Here is a 22,588-nt window from a genome sequence, read left to right as displayed (position 1 = left end):
TTCCTATATCTTGGAAAGTGCTCCCAAATTAATAAACTTTTCCATATCTAATTTTATGTTATTTATGTTATATTATGGTTCTCTTGATCAAATACCTGTGCAATCAGATCCACGTATATGCCCCCTTCTTCTACCAGTATATACTGACAAGATCTTTTATCCCCTTGAGTTATAGTCCCTTCTGCCTATATCAGGTGCGGCAAGTTATGCTGTGATTTAACCCTAGTTATTGGCATAATGGCTAGAAGAGGAGGTGGTGGGATTCCTAACTGGGTTACGTTTTCTTACAGGGGAGAGGTTTTGTTAGGGGAGAATGCTAGATTACAATAAGAAGTAGGCTACTTCTGTAAGCTGGTAGAGTTCAGAGACTAGCAATTCAAAATCTTCAGGGACCTCTGCCCAGAGACTGTTTTCACAAGTATCAGAGTCCCACTTTTTTTCCAACCAAGACCCTGACTTTGGCATAACAGACTTGTCTTGGTTAGGAGTTGAACCTTCTCTGGATTTTGGTCACTTTGACTATTAAATCCTGGCCTTTACTCAGTCTTCTCTGCAATCCCCCAGAAGGAGAGAAGAGCCCAACCAACTGTTTGGACCATCAGAGTAGTCAGACATTGGGCCCAAATGGCCAGACCTTTATACCCTGCCTTAATCAGGCTTTGGATATAGGCCTCTCTGCTAAGGCCTAAATCTTGAAGGAGCTTATTGCAGGGTTAATAAGATATTTCATAAAAAGGGAATGTGGGTGGCTCACCTCTTTTTCCACCACTACTGCTCTATCTAAGTTGTTCACTCATTCATTCAACATATATTATCTTCTGTATCCCAGGCAGTAGGCATAAGGGATACAGTATCAGACAAGACATCATCCTTGCTTTACAGAGCATATGGACCAATGAACTTAAAGTCACATCTTCCTAAATGGTACAGGATGAAGCTCAGTGAGCTAAAGTAACTTGCTACAAGTCATGCTGTCAAATAAATAAATTCTTAGCTTACAGATTTCATTTGAAAATAGGAGTGAAGTGATCCAAAGGTTAGCTATTTGAAAACAGTGATGTATTTACAAATAAACAGAAAGGGTTCATTCATACTTGTCAAGTCATAAAATTACCCTCCAATGAAAAGGTCTGAAGAAACATGGAAAAAAATAGACAGTATTCTCCTATTGACAGTTCACTTTTTCCCTATGCATAGTCAACTTTATGTTTTCTTTCTCCGAACCAGCTCGCTAAATGTTATTGTTCTTAGCCTTTTCCTGTTTTTGGCCTACGTACTCTCTTTGGTGACTCATCTAAGTCTAAGAACTTTTATAAAAATGTTTTAAAATTTTTTGGTTTCAAATAGGAAATATTTTAATTTAAATCAGTGTTTAGTTAATAAATAGGATATAGTTACTTTAAAAAATAGTAGGAGAGAGTTTTAAAGTTTTTATATACCATTTTTCAAAATATATTGTTTTGCCAAAAGTGAAATGTTTTCAATTATTATATGGTTGTCTGGATCTTGAAACACAGCATATTCTAGCTAAACACTTGGTATTTTCTTTAATTGTGTGTTAGATGTGGAATCAGTGTTTTTAAAGATTTTTAATGTAAATTCTTGGTATATATTGACAATAATTCTGTCTATGGCTCAATGACTGTTTTGTGTTTTCTTTAAATATCCAGAAGAAATGACTTGGGCTTTGTGGACCATATGTTCTCCGTTGAAATAACTCAGTTCTGCCTGCATGATGTGGACATAGGCGTAGATAATAAGTAAATAAATTGGCAAGGCTGTGTTCCAATGAAACTATTTACAAAACAGGCAGCCAGCCCTCAGGGTCATAGATTGCTCTCTCCTGTTTTATCTGCTATTCTATAGTAGTTCATCTTCTGGCATTGTTGGCTATCTACTTTCATTTTAGTTATTAGTGACGTCTAAATTGACTATTATAGTACCTTATTCATGATAGATTCTCAATAACTAATTAAATAAGAATGAAATGTTGTACATTTCATCTGTAGGAAAATGTACATTATTCCAGCAACACTAATTTAGAGTGTTCCTGAAGAAGTGTATAACTTAAAAATACATACAAGAAACTAAAGAAAACTATTGGGAGGAGTCAAAGTCTTAATACAAAATCAAACCAAGAATAGAATTTAAATCATTGTAATTGTTTAAAAATATATCTACAAATTCTTTTCTTTTCCTCCATATGAAATATGCTAGCTCTTTTTTAATGTAGGGTGGACTCAGTTATGCATTTCTAATGAGTAGGATATGGCAGAAGTCAGTGTGTGCTAGATCACAAAGGCACTGCAGCTTCTTCCTTGCTCACTCTCTTTCTTGCATCACTTAATCTGGGGAAAGCCAACTGCTATGTCCTCAGGTCTACGGACTGAGGAAATAAGCCTTCTTGGAAATGGATTTTCTGGTCAGTCAAGCCTTCAGATGACTGCAGCCAATGCCAAATCCTGACTGCAACCTCATGAAAGATCCTCAGCCAGAACTACCCATTTAAGCCACCTTTGAATTTCTGACTCACAGAAACTGTGAGATAATACATGTTTATTATTTGAACCACTAACTTTTGGGGGTAATTTGCCTTGCAGCAGTAGACAACTAAAATAGTAATATGTAAGATTTCAACATTTGTTTTAAAATGAAGAATAAATAGAAAGGAACAAACCGGAAGTCACCCATGTCTCTATTTTAAGGAGCTATAGCAGTAAATAGAAATAAATTATAACCATTTCCACATGCACATAATTTGCCTTTGACCACTTTACAATTGAAAATATAATTTTGCCCTTGACTCTCACTTGCATTTGTCTGATTCTCACTAGCATATATGATACTTGAGGTTTCATGGAAAAAAATGAGAACAAGTCACAGCACCTTTGTCTGCCTTTCAGAAAGTACTTCTGTTAAGAAGAGGTTATATGGCACCTTTGCACAATACATGCCTTCCCTGCATGGAGCATTCCAAGTGTAGGGATGCTATTCAGAAGTAGTGAGCTAGCTAGGAAATAGTCTTTGGGAGAAGATTAATCCTGCCGGCATCTTCTCTCTGTCACAATGTGTTTGTTCCCAACCAATCATAATAGATTAGGCCATAATAATAACGTCTTTAAAAAAATTTATTCTGTGAAACAGAGCAAAAATGTAGGTTTTTAATGCAATTTATTTCTGTTCAGAAGGGTACATTTTCTATTGCCAATGAACTTTATTTGGCTGACAGCAAAAATTGGATTCTGAATAGAGTAATTTTGCAACCATGTCCTTTAGCAGTTTTCATGCCTCCTCATTTGTACTGCCAACTTCTTAAAATAATTTCCTAAACTATACAAGCTTTTTACATTTTCTCTTCACCTACATATTCTTAACCCTTTGGCAAACATATCCAAACACATAAGAGCTACTGAAATTGTTTGTACAGGTTACCATCAATGTGGTGATTGCCAAATTCTATGACTTTGTCTTAATGTTCATCCTTCTTAAACCTTCCCACATCACACTGATTTCTCTCTTCTTGAAACTTTTATTTTGTATATCTTTGTGCATTCCTGGTTGTCCTCCTATTTGACTCTTTCTTTTTATTATTATTATCATTATTACACTTTAGGTTCTAGGGTACATGTGCACAACATGCAGGTTTATTACATAGGCATACATGTGCCATGTTGGTTTGCTGCACACATTAACTCATCATTTACATTAGGTATTTCTCCTAATGCTATCCCTCCCCCTGCCCCTCACCCCATGACAGGCCCCTGTGTGTGATGTTCTTCACCCTGTGTCCAAGTGTTCTCACTGTTCAGTTCCCACCTATGAGTGAGAACGTGCGGTGTTTGGTTTTCTGTCCTTGTAATAGTTGGCTCAGAATGATGGTTTCCAGCTTCATCCCTGTCCCTGCAAAGAACATGAACTCATCCTTTTTTATGGCTGCATAGTATTCCATGGTGTATAAGTGCCACTTTTCTTAATCCAATCTATCATTGATGGACGTTTGGGTTGGTTCCAAGTTTTGGCTATTGTGAATAGTGCTGCAATAAACATTTGTGCGTATGTGTCTTTATAGTAGCATGACTTATAATCCTCTGGGTATATACCCAGTAATGGGATTGCTGGGTCAAATGGTATTTCTAGTTCTAGATCCTTGAGGAATTGCCACACTGTCTTCCACAATGGTTGAACTAGTTTACACTCCCACCGGTAGTGTAAAAGCATTCCTATTTCTCCACATCCTCTCCAGCATCTGTTGTTTCCTGACTTTTTAATGATCGCCATTCTAACTGGCGGGAGATGGTATCTCATTGTGGTTTTGATTTGCATTTCTCTGATGACCAGTGATGATGAGCATTTTTTCATGTGTCTGTTGGCTGCATAAATGTCTTCTTTTGAGAAATGTCTGTTCATCTCCTTTGCCCACTTTTTGATGGGGTTGTTTGATTTTTTCTTGTACATTTGTTTAAGTTCTTTGTAGAATCTGGATATTAGCCCTTTGTCAGATGGGTAGATCACAGAAATTTTCTCCCATTCTGTAGGTTGCCTGTTCATTCTGATGGTAGTTTCTTTTGCTGTGCAGAAGCTCTTTAGTTTAATCAGATCCCATTTGTCTATTTTGGCTTTTGTTACCATTGCTTTTGGTGTTTAAGTCATGAAGTCATAGGTCCATGCCTATGGCCTGGATGATATTGCCTAGGTTTTCTTCTAGGGTTTTTATGGTTTTAGGTCTGACATTTAAGTCTTTAATCCATCTTGAATTAATTTTTGTATAAGATATAAGGAAGGGATCCAGTTTCAGCTTTCTACATATGGCAAGCCAGTTTTCCTAGCACCGTTTATTAAATAGGGAATCCTTTCCCCATTTCTTGTTTTTCTCAGGTTTGTCAAAGATCAAATGGTTGTAGATGTGTGGTGTTATTTCTGAGGTCTCTGTTCTGTTCCATTGTTCTGTATCTCTGTTTTGGTACCAGTACCATGCTGTTTTGGTTACTGTAGCCTGTAGTGTAGTTTGAAGTCAGGTAGCATGATGCCTCCAGCTGTGTTCTTTTTGGTTAGGATTGTCTGGGCAGTGAGGGCTCTTTTTTGGTTCCATATGAACTTTAAGTTAGTTTTTTCCAATTCTGTGAAGAAAGTCTTTGGTAGCTTGATGGGGATGGCATTGAATCTATAAATTACCTTAGGCAGTATGGCCATTATCACGATATTGATTCTTCCCATCCGTGAGCATGGAATGTTCTTCAGTTTGTTTGTGTCCTCTTTTATTTCGTTGTGCAGTAGTTTGTAGTTCTCCTTGAAGAGGTCTTTCACATGCCTTGTACGTTGGATTCCTAGGTGTTTTATTCTCTTTGAAGTAATTGTGGATGGGAGTCCACTCATGATATGGCTCGCTGTTTGTTCATTATTGGTGTTTAGGAATGCTTATGGTTTTTGCACACTGATTTTGTATCCTGAGACTTTGTTGAAGTTGCTTATCAGATTAAGGAAATTTGGGGCTGAGATGATGGAGTTTTCTGAATATACAATCATGTCATCTGCAACCGGGGACAATTTGACTTCCTCTTTTCCTACTTAAATACCCTTTATTTCTTTCTCTTGCCTGATTGCCCTGGCCAGAACTTCCAACACTATATTGAATAGGGGTGGTGAGAGAGGGCATCCCTATCTTGTGCCAGTTTTCAAAGGGAATGCTTCCAGTTTTTGCCCATTCAGTATGATATTGGCTGTGGGTTTATTATAAATAGCTCTTATTATTTTGCAATATGTCCCATCATTGCCTAGTTTATTGAGAGTTTTTAGCATAAAGAGCTGTTGAGTTTGTCAAAGGCCTTTTCTGCATCTATTGAGATAATCATGCAGTTTTTGTTGTTGGTTCTGTTTATGTGATGAATTATGTTTATTAATTTGTGTATGTTGAACCAGCCTTGCAACCCAGGAATGAAGCCAACTTGATAATGGTGGATAAGCTTTTTGATACGCTGCTGGATTCAGTTTGACAATATTTTGTTCAAGATTTTCACATCGATGTTCATCAGGGATATTGGTCTAAAATTCTCTTTTTTTGTTGTGTCTCTGCCGGGCTTTGGTATCAGGATGATGCTGGCCTCATAAAATTAATTAAGGAGGAGTCCCTCTTTTTCTGTTGCTTGGAATAGTTTCAGAAGGAATGGTATCAGCTCTTCCTTGTACCTCTGGTTGAATTTGGCTGTGAATCCGTCTGATCCTGGACTTTTGTTGGTTGGTAGGCTATTAATTATTGCCTCAATTTCAGAGCATGTTATTGGTCTATTCAGAGATTCAACTTCTTGCTGGTTTAGTCTTGGGAGGGTGTATGTATTCAGGAATTTATCCATTTCTTCCAGATTTTCTAGTTGATTTGTATAGAAGTGTTTATCGTATTATATGATGGTAGTTTGTATTTCTGTGGGATCAGTGGGGATATTTCCTTTATCTTTTCTTTTGCATCTGTTTGATTCTTCTCTCTTTTCTTCTTTATTAGTCTTGCTAGTGTTCTATCAATTTTGTTGATCATTTCAAAAAACCAGCTCCTGGATTCATTGATTTTTTGAAGGGTTTTTTGTGTCTCTATCTCTTTCAGTTCTGCTCTGATCTTAGTCATGTCTTGCCGTCTGCTAGCTTTTGAATTTGTTTGCCCTTGCTTCTCTATTGTGTTCTTTCAATTATGATGTTAGGGTGTCGATTTTAGATCTTTCCTGCTTTCTCTTGTGGGCATTTAGTGCTATAAATTTCCCTCTACACACTGCTTTAAATGTGTCCCAGAGATTCTGGTACATTGTGTCTTTGTTCTCATTGGTTTCAAAGAACATCTTTATTTCTGCCTTCATTTTGTTGTTTACCCAGTAGTCATTCAGGAGCCGGTTGTTCAGTTTCCATGTAGTTGTGTGGTTTTGAGTGAGTTTCTTAATCCTGAGTTCTATTTTGATTCCAATGTGGTCTGAGAGACAGTTTATTGTGATTTCTGTTCTTTTACATTTGCTGAGGAGTGCTTTACTTCCAACTATGTGGTCAATTTTGGAATAAGTGCAATGTGATGCTGAGAAGAATGACTATTCTGTTAATTTGGGATGCAGAGTCCTGTAGATGTCTATTAGGTCCACTTGGTGCAGAGCTGAGTTGAAGTCCTGGATATCCTTTTTAACCTCTGTCTCGTTGATCTGTCTAATATTGACAGTGAGGTGTTAAAGTCTCCCATTATTATTGTGTGGGAATCTAAGTCTCTTTGTAGGTCTCTAAGGACTTGCTTTATGAATCTGGGTGTTCCTGTATTGGGTGCATATATATTTAGGATAGTCAGCTCTTCTCGTTAAATTGATCCCTTTACCATTGTGTAATGGCCTTCTTTGTCTCTTTTGATCTTTGTTGTTTTAAAGTCTGTTTTATCAGAGACTAGGATTGCAATCCCTGCTTTTTTTTTTTTTTTTTTTCCATTTGCTTGGTAGATCTTCCTCCATTCCTTTATTCCGAGCCGATGTGTATCTCTGCACGTGACATGGATCTCCTGAATACAGCACACTGATGGGTCTTGACTCTTTATCCAATTTGCCAGTCCATGTCTTTTAATTGGAGCATTAAGCCCATTTACATTTAAGGTTAATATTGTTATGTGTGAATTTGATCCTGTCATTATGATGTTAGCTGGTTATTTTGCCCATTAGTTGATGCAGTTTCTTCCTAGCATCGATGGTCTTTACAATTTGGCATGTTTTTGCAGTGGCTGGTACCAGTTATTCCTTTCCACGTTTAGTGCTTCCTTCAGGAGCTCTTGTAAGGCAGGCCTGGTGGTGACAAAATCTCTCAGCATTTGCTTGTCTGTAAAGGATTTTATTTCTCCTTCACTTATGAAGTTTAGTTTGGCTGTATATGAAATTCTGGGTTGAAAATTCTTTTCTTTAAGAATGTTGAATATTGGCCGCCACTCTCTTCTGGCTTGTAGAGTTTCTGCCAAGAGATCCGCTGTTAGTCTGATGGGCTTCCCTTTGTGGGTAACCTGATCTTTCTCTCTGGCTGCTCTTAACATTTTTTCCTTCGTTTCAACCTTGGTGAATCTGACAATTATGTGTCTTGGGGTTGCTCTTCTCAAGGAGTATCTTTGTGGTGTTCTCTGTATTTCATGAATTTGAATGTTGGCCTACCTTGCTAGGTTGGGGAAGTTCTCCTGGATAATACTCTGATTTGTTTCCAAAAACAAGTCATGTTTCCAAAAATTCCAACTTGGTTCCATTCTCCCCATCACTTTCAGGTACACCAATCAAACGTAGATTTGGTCTTTTCACATAGTCCCATATTTCTTGGAGGCTTTGTTCATTTCTTTTTACTGTTTTATCTCTAAACTTCTCCTCTAGCTTTATTTCATTAATTTGATCTGCAATCACTGATACCCTTTCTTCCACTTGATCAAATCAGCTATTGAAGCTTGTGCATGTGTCACGTAGTTCTCATGCCATGGTTTTCAGCTCCATCAGGTCATTTAAGGTCTTCTCTACACTGTTTATTCTAGTTAGCCATTTGTCTAATCATTTTTCAAGTTTTTAGCTTCCTTGTGATGGGTTTGAACATCCTCCTTTAGCTTGGAGAAGTTTTTTATTACCGACCTTCTGAAGCCTACTTCTGTCAGCTCATCAAAGTCATTCTCTGTCCAGTTTTGTTCAATTGCTGCCGAGGAGTTGCAATCCTTTGGAGGAGAAGAGGTGCTCTGGTTTTTAGAATTTTTAGCTTTTCTGCTCTTTGTGGTTTTATCTACCTTTGGTCTTTGATGATGGTGACCTACAGGTGGGGTTTCAGTGTGGATGTCCTTTTTGTTAAGGTTGATGCTATTCCTTTCTGTTTGTTAGTTTTCCTTCTAAGCGTCAGGTCCCTCAGCTGCAGGTCTGTTGGAGTTTGCTGGAGGTCCACTTCAGACTCTGTTTGCTTGGGTGTCACCAGTGGAGGCTACAGAAAAGTAAATATAGCAGAACAACAAATACTGCTGCCTGATCCTTCCTCTGGAAGCTTCATCCCAGAGGAGCACCTGCCTGTATACTTGGCCACTTTGTTTACCTACTCAAGCCTCAGCAATGGCAGGCGCCCCTCCCTCTGCTAGGCTGCTGCCTCGCAGGTCAATCTCAGACTGTTGCTTTAGCAGTGAGCAAGGCTCGATGGGTGTGGGACCCGCCGAGCCAGGCACAGGATATAATCTCCTGGTGTGCCGTTTGCTAAGACCATTGGGGAAGTGCAGTATTTGGGCAGGAGTGTCCCAATTTTCCAGGTGCATTCTGTCATGGCTTCCCTTGGCTAGGAAAGGGAAATTCCCCAACCCCTTGCACTTCCCATGTGAGGCGATGCCCCACCCTGCTTCGACTCACCCTCCGTGGGCTGCACCCACTGACCCACTGTCCAACCAGTCCCATTGAGATGAACCAGGTACCTCAGTTGGAAATGCAGATCACGCAGAGAGTGGCAGACCAGAGCTACTCCTATTTGGCCATCATGGAACATGACTATTTTACTCTTTCTTTTGTGATTCCTTTTTTAATTTTTTTCTACCTCTTGCCTCCAGTGAATCTTCATTAGATTCTCTTCTTGTTCCTGTTTTATCATCAGTGTACATACTACATCATTCTTATGATTTCAACAATTGATTGTTCTATGGAGACACAAATCAGTATTTCAAGATAGAGTCTTTAAGAGCACAACTGTCTGTTGGCTTACTTCGTCACCTTTCTTCTAACAGTGGCTTTTCTCCTGAGCTTACTGTTTCTTTTAATGATGATATCATTGTCTTCATACCAGTCATTACATTTAATCTGGACTATTATAATGATTTATGTTTGTCCTATTTCCTATTTTCTGTTTTTCCCATTTGTACACATTAAACACAGTGATGTTAAATTACCACCCATTCAAGTCTAGATATGATTACATTCCTCCTTTACTGAAAACCAGTAATGATTCTTCTACAAGCACACATTCTTCTGCAGATACCACAAACACAAATTTCTCACTTGGTATTCAAAGCCCTCTACAGTATATAACCAATATATCTATCCCAGCCTATTCCCCTACACATATTCTGTATCCCAGACAATGTGGATTAACTTTGTGTTTGCAAATGTTTTATCATTTGCTTCCTCCCATCTTTAGCTCAAAACATTCCCTCTGCTTTGAATACACTTACACCATTTCATCATGTCAACGTGTAACCATACCTGAGACGCTGCCTTCTCTGTAAAGTCCTTTCTTATGTTTTCAACCAGATATAATCTCTTCTGCCTCTGTGTTAGATATTATTTTACTTTTTCTTCTATTAGCATATAGAAAATATACATTTACCTTATTCCAATTTACTGGATTTTGAACTCCTTAGTATATTTTACTTGTCTTTATATCCTCTCCAGCTAAATCTTAGCACAGGATCTATTACATGAACAAATAAATATGCTTAATTTTATTTTCTTCAGCTCATTTTGCATTTATTGAAGAAATTGATTTGCAACTGTATTAAGCTGGAAATTGTACGCTTTCTGTGAGATTAACTTTTGAATAAACCAATTGAGCTAGATTTCAAAGGTTTTCAATTTTATGTTAATACTTGAATTCACTGTATTTTTTAGGATAACACTAACTGCCATGACAAATAAACCTAAATATTTTTTGTTGATTTAACATGACAGAAAGTTATTTTTGCCCACGTTAATTGTCTGGTGAAGGTGTTCCTAAGTAGCTCTCCCCTACACGTTGATTAAGAAAACCAGGCGCTCTCTCTTGATGGTGGTGGTGGTGGTGGTGGTGGTGGTGGTGGTTTTAATTTTTTTTAAGAGACAGGGTCTCACTGAGTCACCCAGGCTGGAATGCAGTGATGCAATCATAGCTGCACTGCAGCCTCCAACTCCAGGGCTCAAGCCTCCCATCCCAGCCCTCTGAGTAGCTGGGACTACAGACACAGGCCCCCACACCTAGCTAATTTTTAATTTTTCTTTTTTTGTAGAGACAGGGTCTCACTTTGTTGCCCAGGCTGATCTTGAACTCCTGGCTTCAAGCAATCCTCCTGCCTTAACCTCCCAAAGTGCTGGGATTACAGGCATAGGCCACCATGCCTGGCCCAGGCTCCCTCTTTCTTGTGACTCCACCTACCTCTTAGGGTCATTAGCACTTGGGATAAAAGTGGAGAAAACCACATGCTTCTCCTGTTAATAACTGCCATGTCATATCGGTTTAATAGGGCATATTGCATCAGTCAGTTTAGGCTAAATTATGCTGCAGAAAGAAACAGCCTGAATGTATTAGTGGTTTACAATAATAAAAGTTTATTTCTTACTTGCATTCTGTACACTGTGGGTTGGCTGTGACCCTGTTACATGTCATCTGCATTCGGAGACTCAGGCTTAAGGGTCAGTGCCTATGTGGAACATGTTTAGTCTCATGGGGAAAGGAAAAAAGAAACTGACTTAAAAAAAAAATTGGCACATGTCACGTTCACTTTCTATTTATTTGAAGTTACATGTTACATAGAGAAGAATGGCATTAATAGGATGCAGGAGTATATTCCTCCCATGGTAAGGGGCACTCCAAATTATATGGCCAAGTCTGACATCAGTAGCATAGGGAGATATAATCCTTCCACAGAAAGGAGCAGTGAATGTTTGAACAGTAAAACAATCTACCATACCATTTTTTCTTTTCACATTTTAACATTTTAAAAATTGAGATATTTCTCACGATCAGTGGTAAATTACAATTGCTTGGGAGACTTTTTTCTCTATTCAGAGATTTAAAAAAATATCGGTGTATCTTACAATCCATGATATCTTAGATTTCATGAAATTTGGCAGACCTCAGCTTTGAATGTCTTTGTTTAATTCACCTATTATTTCCAAGTGTGTAGACCATTTCAAAGGGTAATATAGATTTAAAGACTGAATAGTTTAAAGCCTATATGTTCAGATTCCTTACCACTGATATAAACCTTTGTTGGTATGCTGATTTTCAGTCTGTAGTAGAGACAGCTGAAAAACATTAGAAAAATGGAATGAGAGAAATTTACAAAGGGAGACAGACAGACAAATCATCAATAAGATAGAATAGAAAGCTTAGAAATAAGCCATGTATGAGAGAAGAATGGCACCATAAACCAATGGGTGGGTAAGAAATAGTATTGAATAGATAGTATTTGGAAAACTGTGTCCCTGTATGCAAAAAAACAAAACTGGGTCCCTATCTTATACCATGTGAAAAATGAACTCCAGATGGATTAAAGACCTAAATAGAAAAGTTAACACCAATAGAAAAGAACGTTCTTTAATGACATAGAAATAAGGAAAGCCTTCTTAAACAAGATCCAGAAAATACAAATCATAAGGCAAAAAAAAAAAAAAAGGCACTGGATATGGCTACATAAAAATTAAGGACTTCTTGTCAATGAAAGATGCCAAAAATAATTTCACAGGTGAGTGATCACAAGAAGGAATTTAGAACATCTAAAACCAATAAGGTTCAGTCATGGTGGCTCATGCCTGTAATCCCAGCACTTTGGAAAGCCAAGGCACTTTGGAAGGCCAAGGCGGGCAGATCACCTGAGGTCAGGAGTTTGAGACCAGCTTGGCCAACATGGTGAAACCCCATCTGTACTAAAAACTACAAAAAAATTAGCTGGGCATCGTGGTGCATGCCTGTAGTCCCAGCTACTCAGGAGGCTGAGGTTGGAGGCTGAGGTGGCAGGATCAACCTGAACCTGGGAGGCAAAGGTTACAGTGAGCCGAGATCATGCCACTGCACTCCAGCCTAGGCGACAGAGCTAGACTCCATCTCAAAATAAAATAAATAAATAAAATAAAATTGTATATTAAAAAATTTTATATAAAAAAACAATAAGAAGCTTATACTTTAAAAATATAAAAATTCCTGAAAATCATCAAGAAAATATGGGAAATCTTAATGGGAAAAAATAAATTGAGCAAAGGACATGGATAAGAATTACACAGAAAAAGTCCAAAATGTGAACATGTAAATGAATAGAAGTTCAGACTCAGAGAAACTAGTTATCAGGGAAATTCAAAGTAAAAAAATAGTGAGCCACCACTCTACATACAGACATTAGCCCTTATCCTGAAGTTGTATATGTAATTTCCATGTGTCTTATGCCAGTAAGAAATTAGATTATTATTGTATGCATTTCAAAATTTTGCACAAAACACATAGTGATGTATCCTTTTGAAAAGGATTTATGCAGTTTTCTCACTCAACATTATATTCCTAAAATGTTTATCCACATTGATACATATAGATCTGGTCTATTAATTTTAGCTGGTGTTGAGGTTTTTTGTTTATTTCTCAGTATTGGTCATTCAAGAGTTTTCTTTATTGTATGAATGCATTTTAGTTTATCTGTGTCCATACTAATAATGCCGATGATTCTACTTTTGTACTTAAATAATACAGCAATGAACGTCTTTCTCTATGTCTCCTAGTACATACATGCGAAAGTAGAATTCCATGTCAACAACTAGAAGTGCTAAGTTGTAGGTTAGGTGCATCTTCAATTTCACTATATATAATAAATTGTTCTCCAAAGTGATTGTACCAATTTATACCATTTTCTGCTATTTCCTGCTGTATATTTTGAATTCTTCTTTCCTTACATTCTAGCCAACACTTGTGGTATTATCAGATTTTACATATGTTTTGGCTAGACTTTTTAAGGTACTGAAATAGTGCATTTTGCTTTTTATGTATTTTGGAGACAGGGTCTTGCTCTGTCACCCAGGCTTACTGCAACCTTGACCTCTTGAGTCCAAGCAATCCTCCCACCTCAGCTTTGTGAGTAGCTGGGACTACAGGAACGTGTTGCCCCACCCAGCTAATTTTATTATTACTACGTGTAGATTATTTTTAGAGATGGGGTCTCCCTATGTTGCCTAGGCTGCAAGGAAACCATTTTTAATCTATGTTCACCAACTTTAAGTTTTATTAAAGATAACCCATGGACATGGCTGGAATCCTGTGAACTGTCTACTTTTTAGTGAGAACCTCTGTCTTCCAGTTATGCCCTTTTGACTGACTGCACCTTTTAATACTTACATGAAATAAAAAACTCAGTTGCCCTATTGGGACCAGGCAATAGTATAAGTAAGTAAAATGGGCCATGTGTAAGAGACAATAGGGAATAGTGAAGTAAAGAGTGCATCTGGATCTCAACAGTACAACAGTTACTTAGTTCTATCTAATATTTGCCTTTGAGAATGTTTGTCTACATTTGCTAGGTCATCTGAAGCTAATAATTTTCTAAATCTTTATATATAAAGTATTTATATGTAAAATATCCAGATTTTTAAATGTTTTTACCTAGTTCAGTTTAGTAAATGCTATAGGCTAAGCAGAATACATTTGTAGGTGATATTGTTCTGGTGCACATGGGATAAGCTAAACGAGCCTACTCCATTCACTCCCCTAGATCATATGTCTTAGAAAAAGGATTTATCAGTTTGGGAGGCCGAGGCGGTTGGATCACTTGAAGTCTAGAGTTCGAGACCAGCCTGGCCGACATGGTGAAACTCCATCTCTGCCAAAAACAAAAACAAAAAAAAAATTAGCCAGGCATGGTGACATGCGCCTGTAGTACCAGCTACTCAGGAGGCTGAGGCAGGAGAATTGCATGAACCCAGGAGGCTGAAGTTGCAGTGAACCAAGATCATACCACTGCACTCTAGCCCAGGCGACAGAGCAAGACTCTGTCTCATTAAAAAAAAAAAAAAAAGAAAGAAAAGAAAAGAAAAAAAGAAAAAGAAAAATGATTTTTTTCCCAATAGTTTCACTAGTTTGTGTTCAGTTTCTGTCATTTTTTTCACTGTCTCACAACAGATAGCTCTATTTCATTTTTCCTACTCAGATTTGATTGGCAGTATTAGTTAGGGTTTTCCAGAGAAACAGAACCAACAAGATATAGATATGGATAGATTGATTTCTTATAAAGAATTGGCTAACGTGATTGTGGGGGCTAAAAAAAAAAGAATCCCACAATCTTCCATCTGCGAACAGGAGATCCTAGAAATCCACTATAGTTCCAGTCCAAGTTCAAAGGCCTGAGAACCAGAAGAATTGACAGTACAGGTTCTATCAGAGTCCACAGGCCTGAGACCTAGAGCACTGATTATTTAAATTCTATTCCAAGTCCAAAGGCTTGAGAACTAGGAGCCAAGGCTGTTCTAGTTCAAAGACAGGAGAAGACTGATATCCCAGCTTAAGCAATCAGACGGAAAGAAAAGTTTCCTTTCCTTTGCCTTTTTGTTTTTTTCAGATCCTCAACAGATTGGACAATGCCTACCCACACTGGGGAAGGCAATCTGCTTTAGTCAGTTTACCTATTTAAATGCTAATCTCACCTAAAAACAACACACACTCAGGAATAGTGTTTAGCCAAATATCTGAGCACTCCGTGACCCAGTGACCTCAACACATAAAATTAATCATGACAGCCCTCCCTATTGTCAAGTTGACCCCCAAATACATCTCTTTAAACCATATTTAACTTTCAAATAAAGACAATAACAAGATCATAATTCTGCCTAACATGGTATCATTATCCCGCAAGTAACCAAAAACTCGCTAACCTCTTTTCCAAAAGAGGATGTAAAGTCCTTGAGTGACGTTTACTCTTCTCCTTTATAACCTGTAACTTAAATACTGTGATGTAAAATTAACCATACCTAGATACCATGTTATAAGGTCAATACATCTTATGTTATGTGATAAAGAAATGAGAGGCCAGGAATGGTGGCTTACACCTGTAATTCCAATACTTTGGGAGGCTGAGGTGGGCAGATCACTTGAGGTCAAGAGTTCAAGACCAGCCTGTCCAAAATGGTGAAACCTTGTATCTACTGAAAATACAAAATTTAGTTGGGCATGGTGGTGCACACCTGTAATCCCAGCCATTCAGGAGGCTGAGGCAGGAGAATCGCTTGGAGGCAGGAGAATCGCTTGAAGCCAGGAGACGGAGGTTGCTGTGAGCCAGGATTGCGCCATTGCACTCCAGCCTGGGTGAAAGAGCAAGACTCGGTCTCAAAAAAAAAAAAAAAGAAAGAAAGAAAGAAAGAAAAGAAAAAAAGAAATGAGTAGAAAAGAACCAAAGATAATCGCTGCACACACGCACACACACACACACATTCACGACAAAATAATGATGAAATACGACAATTATAGTCTTCATTTCTGTAACTGGTCACATGGCCATAGCTGTTATTTAAAACTACCTTCTCCACTACCCATTCTTTATTCCCTTTGCCATCAGCAAGCACCTCAGCTAGTTGGGATCTGTACCTGGTGGGGTATTATGAACTGAATGTTTTTATCCTCTGCAAAATTCATATGTTGAAATTCTAATGACCAATGTGAGTATAAAGAGGTGTAGACCTTGGGAGATGATTAGGTCATGAGGGCTCTGCCATCTATGAACCAGGAAACAGGCCCTCACCAGACACTGAATCTACTGGTGCATTGATCTTAGACTTCTAAGCCTCCAACACTGTGGGAAATAAATGTTTGTTGTTAAAGTCACCCAGCCTGCAGTATTTTTGTTACAGTAGCCTGAATGGACTAAGACATGGGGTGACCCAAACCTTCATTCCTAAAGAATTTGGGCCACTAGTAGTCCAGCCTGAACTGGGTTGTTCGAATTTTCCATTGACCTTAATCACAGAGCATGGTGATATTAAGAAGTACCCTAAGGGATCTCCTGTATTTAGTAGTCCAGTTTCCCTGTGGGAGGCAGAATCAAGCAACATAGCCAACACAGTAACTCCCTTCTTTGCCTGTTGATTCAGGAGCATAAGAAACCCAAAGTGGCTGGATGGCAGTCTTAACTTCTAGTTCAGTGAATCATTGTTGTGTGTCCTGGTGGAAGCATTCCTCCTTCTGGAACAGACCTCTAGTCCAGCAGAGCATGAGCAGAAACAAAAAATTTTCTAGTGGATGACTAGGGGTAATAGTGAGTAGTACCATTCCCATTTCCACCCCTTGATTCCTGGCCCCCAAAATCCTAGGATATATAGGAGAAACAGCACCATATATTGGACACTGATTCAGAGCATATACAGCCTTCTGGAAAGCCTTGTCCCAGCCCTGCAAGGTATTGTCACCTAGCTGGCCTTGGAACTGAGTCTTAAAAATGTCATTTCACCATTTTATCAAACCAGCTGTCTCAGAATGATGGAGAACACAGCGAGACCAGTGAATTCCATGGGCATGAACATTGATCACAGATTGTCTCAGAATGAAAGTGTTCAGTCTCTTACACTTAAAAACCACAGAAACAAATTATTAAATCACTTCCAACTAGATTTAAGCAATAATACTAGCATAGTGCCTAAGAGTATACATCAGTGCTGTCCAATAGACATGTAATGCAAGTCAAAATTGTAAGCCACATATATAATTTTAAATTTTCTAGTAGCCACCTTAAAAACGATAAAAATAAAGAGGTGAACTGATTTTAGTAATATTTCATTTACACTAATATATCAAATCATTATCATTTTAATATGTAATTGATGTAAGCAATCATTAGTTAGCTATGTTGCATTATTTCTATGATAAGTCTTCAAAATCTGGTGTCTTTTACATTTACAGTATGTGTCAATTTGCACTAGCCACATTTCAAGTGCTCAATAGCCACTTAAACTCATCCATACCATTTAACCTCATCTGCCTCAGCAAACTGCTTAATTCATCTGCCTCATCTGTCAAAGGGGAATCATAATAATGCTACTCTGTCTGGTGGTTGCGAAGATTAAATGAGGCACATAGAAAACACTTAATATATGTTATTGTACTTGGGATCATTAGATGGATGGATGGATAGATAGATAGATAGATAGATAGATAGATAGATAGATAGATAGATAGATAGATAGATATCTGTAAGGGTAAAATCATGCTGAATGCACTAGATAAACGACAAGCCATTTTTCATGAGTCAGTGCTTTCTGTGTGCTAATATATATTATTGTATGAGAATCTATCTAAGCAAGGTCTTTGTATGGTAGCTATTGAAAAAAATGTTTCAGATGTCTTTAAATAAAAGCAGAAAGTAACTGTTTATGATTTAAGACAGTCAGGGAAGAGATTATGTTCTTGTCAAGCTTGTTCTGTGTTACTCATTTTGCTTTCTATACTGTTTGAAGGAGAAATAATCGAGAATCCGTAAAGACAAAGATAGAAAAACCCTGAGACGTGTTCACTCTGAAGTGGTGTAACTGATTACCTTCTTTAACTTCTTCTAGCAAATCAAATTCATTCTTTACTCAAGCTATTTACTCTACCTAGAATATTCGTCCTCCCTTCTTTGTTTGGCTGGCTGGCCTCTTATTATTACTCAGATTTCGTATTAAATGTCAGGCCTCAGTCTTCCCTGACCATCTGTGCTAGAATAGGTCTTCTCTTTTATTCTCCTCTTCAGCAATATTATTGTTTCCTTTATGAGCTTAGGTCAGAATTTATAATAATTTAACTTTTAATTTAGCTGCTTTTGTCTCCCTGTTACAAGACTTTTTGCCTCATAAGGGCAGGGCCTAGATTTGTCTTCCTCACTAATGAAATCTTAGCCACCATCACAGTGCCTGGCACAGAGTAGGCACCAAATATTTCTTGAGAGGATGAAGGAATGATAGGCATGTTCTGTCCCCTCGTATATTGAGGGATTTTCAAAGAAGGTAGTTGCAGAAATGATTTCTTAAACTAATATATCTACATCAAACAGGTATGAAAACTTCAGGGGTTTTATAAAATCTGGTAGACTGTCAGTTCCACATGGACAGCAACTGTGGATTTGAAACTCATTGCCTCCCAGCATTGTGCCTGTTATATTTTAGGCACGGATATATTTTTGTTGATTGGCTGAATAAATTAATTCTGATATGAAGTCACAAACTGCATAGCTATACAGGGAGGGATTTTACTCCAAGATAACATTTAGGATAAGTTAGAAAGAAACATAGTGATTACAGGTGATTTAAGACCCAGGTACTACAATAGCAATGCAATATGTGTGTATTTACTGTTATTTTTTTTTTCCTAAAAGGGACCTGTTGGCTTACCTGGAGAAGTTGGGACAACTGGAAGCATTGGCGAAAAGGTAATTTTTTAAATTATTTTGTTTTATAGGACGAATTCTAGGCTAAACTCAAAGGACAGACTTTCATATGATCTTTTATGTTAATTAGAAATCACTTATAACTTTAGCACATTACCTTTACTGAATCTCTTAAATATATTGAAATATAGCTAATAGCACATAGGTTTCTAATTTTTACAGGGCAGAGTACCCTTTTGATTATAAAGATGTGATCTGAAGAGAAAAGATAGAACAGTCTAGATTTCTGACTAGAAAATATTATCTAAATCGACTTCACGAGAGCAAGCCTCCTATGAGAGGCTTCAGAGAAAGCAGTTTTTGAAAAAGAAGAATAAGTTACCATTTTACCTTTCTCTCTCCCCATCTTGTGCTTGGTTCTTATTCCTATTCCCATCCTTACTATTTTCTTGAACTAAAATATCCTCTCTTCTTCCCTCTGTTTTTTCAAAACCAAACTGTTGGACTCAGCTGAATTCCCATCTCCTCTGTGAAGTCCACAGACTCCTCTCATCCTAATTTCTTCACTTCCTGGACTTAGAATAGTACCACATAGTCTAAAATTTACTTACTCTCTGGTTGTTTCATCTCTGTTAATACCATATCTGCAGTTACTGAGGGTAGAATCTAAGTTAAGTTTTTTAAATATCTCTTCTAACTCTCATGTACTACATTCTCAATTACTTAAGTACTACATAATATATATTTATTGATTTTTTTTTACTAACAATGTAACAAAATATGAGTGCAGTTTAAAAAATTAGCGTTACAATTTTTTTTCACTCAGTTATTTCTGTGCTGAGTTAAATCTTCTATGCTAAAATTTTGATACTCTTGAGAATTTTAATGTGAATCAGTTTGGTCTTTTTAAGCTGCTATGACATGATCTTCCAGAATTATTTCTTATGGCACTTAATTGTGGTAGGCAGACTATAAAATAAAATTTTCTTAAATGGTTACACTTATTTGTTAAATTTTAATATGCTTTGATACTTTTACTATTCTCATATTTTGTATGTCTCATAAAATAGTAAGCATTTCTTACAAAAATTTAACATATGATACATGCTCACTTTTAGGTCTTGTTTATCCATAATTTCTATTTTCTTCATTTTAATAAGGCCTTTAATATTTTTCTCCGAAAAACATCTTAAGATAATTTTATTAAAAGTCTAACCATTTTAAGATAAAAGTGCCAAATTTGTAAATTTAAAAATTATTGGAAATAAGAATGAGGTATGCATGTAAGACATGATTCTGGCTGACAGTTTTTCTTTCTAGGCTTAGCTCAGCCATGACTAATCTCTATGTTACTTTTTTTTTCTTTGTTCTCTTAAAAGGGAGAACGTGGAAGTCCAGGCCCACTAGGTCCCCAGGGGGAAAAGGGTGTTATGGTAAGAGCTCAGTGATTGAAAAATATGTTTCCAAAGAACGTAATAAAAGTAAGGCATTCCAGAGATGGAATTGCCTGGGTTGGAATTTAACTGAGTAAAAAATGTTAAATTTCCCATAGAATTTTCTTTTTAAATGGTTTATCTCCCAGAATGCTATGTGATATTAAGGTACTTAAAAGCATGTAAATGAGATGGCTTAGTCAAATGATTCTAGTTTTAGGAGAGGAACTTCACCACCACAATTTGCTACAATGGATGAAGAAGAAAATTCAATTAGAATTTTGCATACTCTGGTTTCTCTTCAGATTGTATAAATCTTTCACCTTTTAAAATTAGAATTCTACTTATTCTTCCACAGCTTATAGTTGATATGATGCACATCATCATTGCCATTCTTCCGTGAGTTTGTGGTCATGATGTAGTTTTCTTGGCATGTGAGAGCTCTGAACCCAGAATTCATCTTATTCTCTTACATTTTTAATATAGGAAATAGTTGACAAATTTGATATCTGAGTTGCATCTTTTTAACTTACTAAATAGTGTTCTAAGTATGGCAGGAACTAGAGTGAATGATTATCATCAATAAAAGGATCTTCCATACAGAAAATACCTTGTAATGGATCTGGTGGCACATAATACTGTCCCCAAATTGATTTTAACTAACTTCTATATTATCAGAAAAGTCCTATAAGTTGTTGTTGTTTTAGCTATGCTATTTCCAGTTGCTGTCAGCTAGGAAATTCAGCATGCCTATAAGACTAATCAACTTCAAGAATCATTACCTCCTAAGGCATTTTCTGAATCAGTGTTAATACCATAAAGTGTGTGGTCCTTCTAAAGTTTGAAATGCTAGAATATTTGTACACATTTACATTCCTTAATTAGAGAGCTCCTGGACCTCTCTGAAAAGGATATAGTTTCATAACCTATATAGCATAACGTATATCCATGGATAAGATAACATGATCTTCAGTAAAATGAAATGAATGTTCTCTTATAAATAGGCTGTAGTATGTGATTCTGGCTAGCAATTTTCTTGTCTAGGCAAAAACCTTCTAATAAATGGAATATATAGTTCCTATGTAAATAAAACTACATAAAATATATTTTTTATTTCTATGGTCTGTCTGCAGAACATTTACTGTGGCCTTTCATATCTTGGTCAAATTATCCCTTTTTATTGTTGTTTATAATTTACTGGTTTGTCTTCAATGAAAATATTTTAAAGTAATAAGTATTTTACTTTTTAAATATTTTCCTTAAATTATAGGGATATCCAGGTCCTCCTGGGGTTCCAGGACCTATTGGTCCATTGGGATTACCTGTAAGTACAGGAAAGACTTTATGATTCCTTCTAGAGTGTGTATTTTAATTTAAACTCATCAATTGTTACGCTTTATTGTTGGTTTTTATTCAAAGTAAGTCATGTGTAAACTAGTGGAGACTGCTTCTCTCCCAACTATACAAAACACTCTTGAATTTGTCGTGATATCTTGAACTTCCTTACCTCTACTTGGTATATAATCAATTTCAGTCCTACAACCTAAGCTAAAATGCTTTGAAGTTTCTTTTGAATAACCACATATAAGGAAACAGGATTAGTAAGATTAAAAGTGAGACCAATTGGATAAATAAATCATAAGTGTAAGTTCTAACATGTTTTTCTTAGAAATTTGTAAATATTTTCACACAACCAGATAAAATTCATAAAAATATATTTATTAAACAAAAATTGGGGTATTGAAAATATTCCATTTGTTTACAAAAAGATAATGAAATGTTTCCCCTAAATTAATTTTGCTTATCAGAATCTTACAGCTATTGTGAACTTAAAATATGAAAAAGATCAGCCTGTAGGATCCCCTGAGCAGAACTTTTCTTATCAGTGAAAACTTATTGTTTGTGAAGCTTCTGTTTTAAAAATAAGCCTGATTTTCTAGTATATTTGTAAATATGTTGTTGGCTTTTAAATTTAGGAAGACTAGTCTCAAGAACAGTTACTGATCTCGTTAGTCATATAAAATAATAAATAAATTTGAAGTACTGAAGTTTACTTCATTTTTATCTACCTTAGGTTAAC

At 36.8% G+C, this 22,588-nt stretch overlaps 1 protein-coding gene across 7 annotated transcripts in view; it reads left to right on the top strand.

Moving 5' to 3' along the window:
• Positions 1 to 22,588, top strand: part of COL24A1 (collagen type XXIV alpha 1 chain) — a 386,758-nt gene that overhangs the window by 211,354 nt on the left and 152,816 nt on the right. For all 7 annotated transcript variants that reach the window (XM_031650448.1, XM_031650446.1, XM_021943525.2 and 4 more), the window contains 3 exons: positions 19,064 to 19,117; positions 20,455 to 20,508; positions 21,779 to 21,832. In XM_031650448.1, the coding sequence (XP_031506308.1) occupies positions 19,064 to 19,117; positions 20,455 to 20,508; positions 21,779 to 21,832 (162 nt within the window). The remainder of the gene's footprint in view (positions 1 to 19,063; positions 19,118 to 20,454; positions 20,509 to 21,778; positions 21,833 to 22,588) is intronic.

This window comes from Papio anubis, chromosome 1, assembly GCF_008728515.1.
Source record: "Papio anubis isolate 15944 chromosome 1, Panubis1.0, whole genome shotgun sequence".
In the NCBI taxonomy this organism is placed as follows: domain Eukaryota; kingdom Metazoa; phylum Chordata; class Mammalia; order Primates; family Cercopithecidae; genus Papio; species Papio anubis.
The sequence above is the reverse complement of the archived record's forward strand: the minus strand, read 5'-3'. Positions and strand labels throughout refer to the sequence as shown.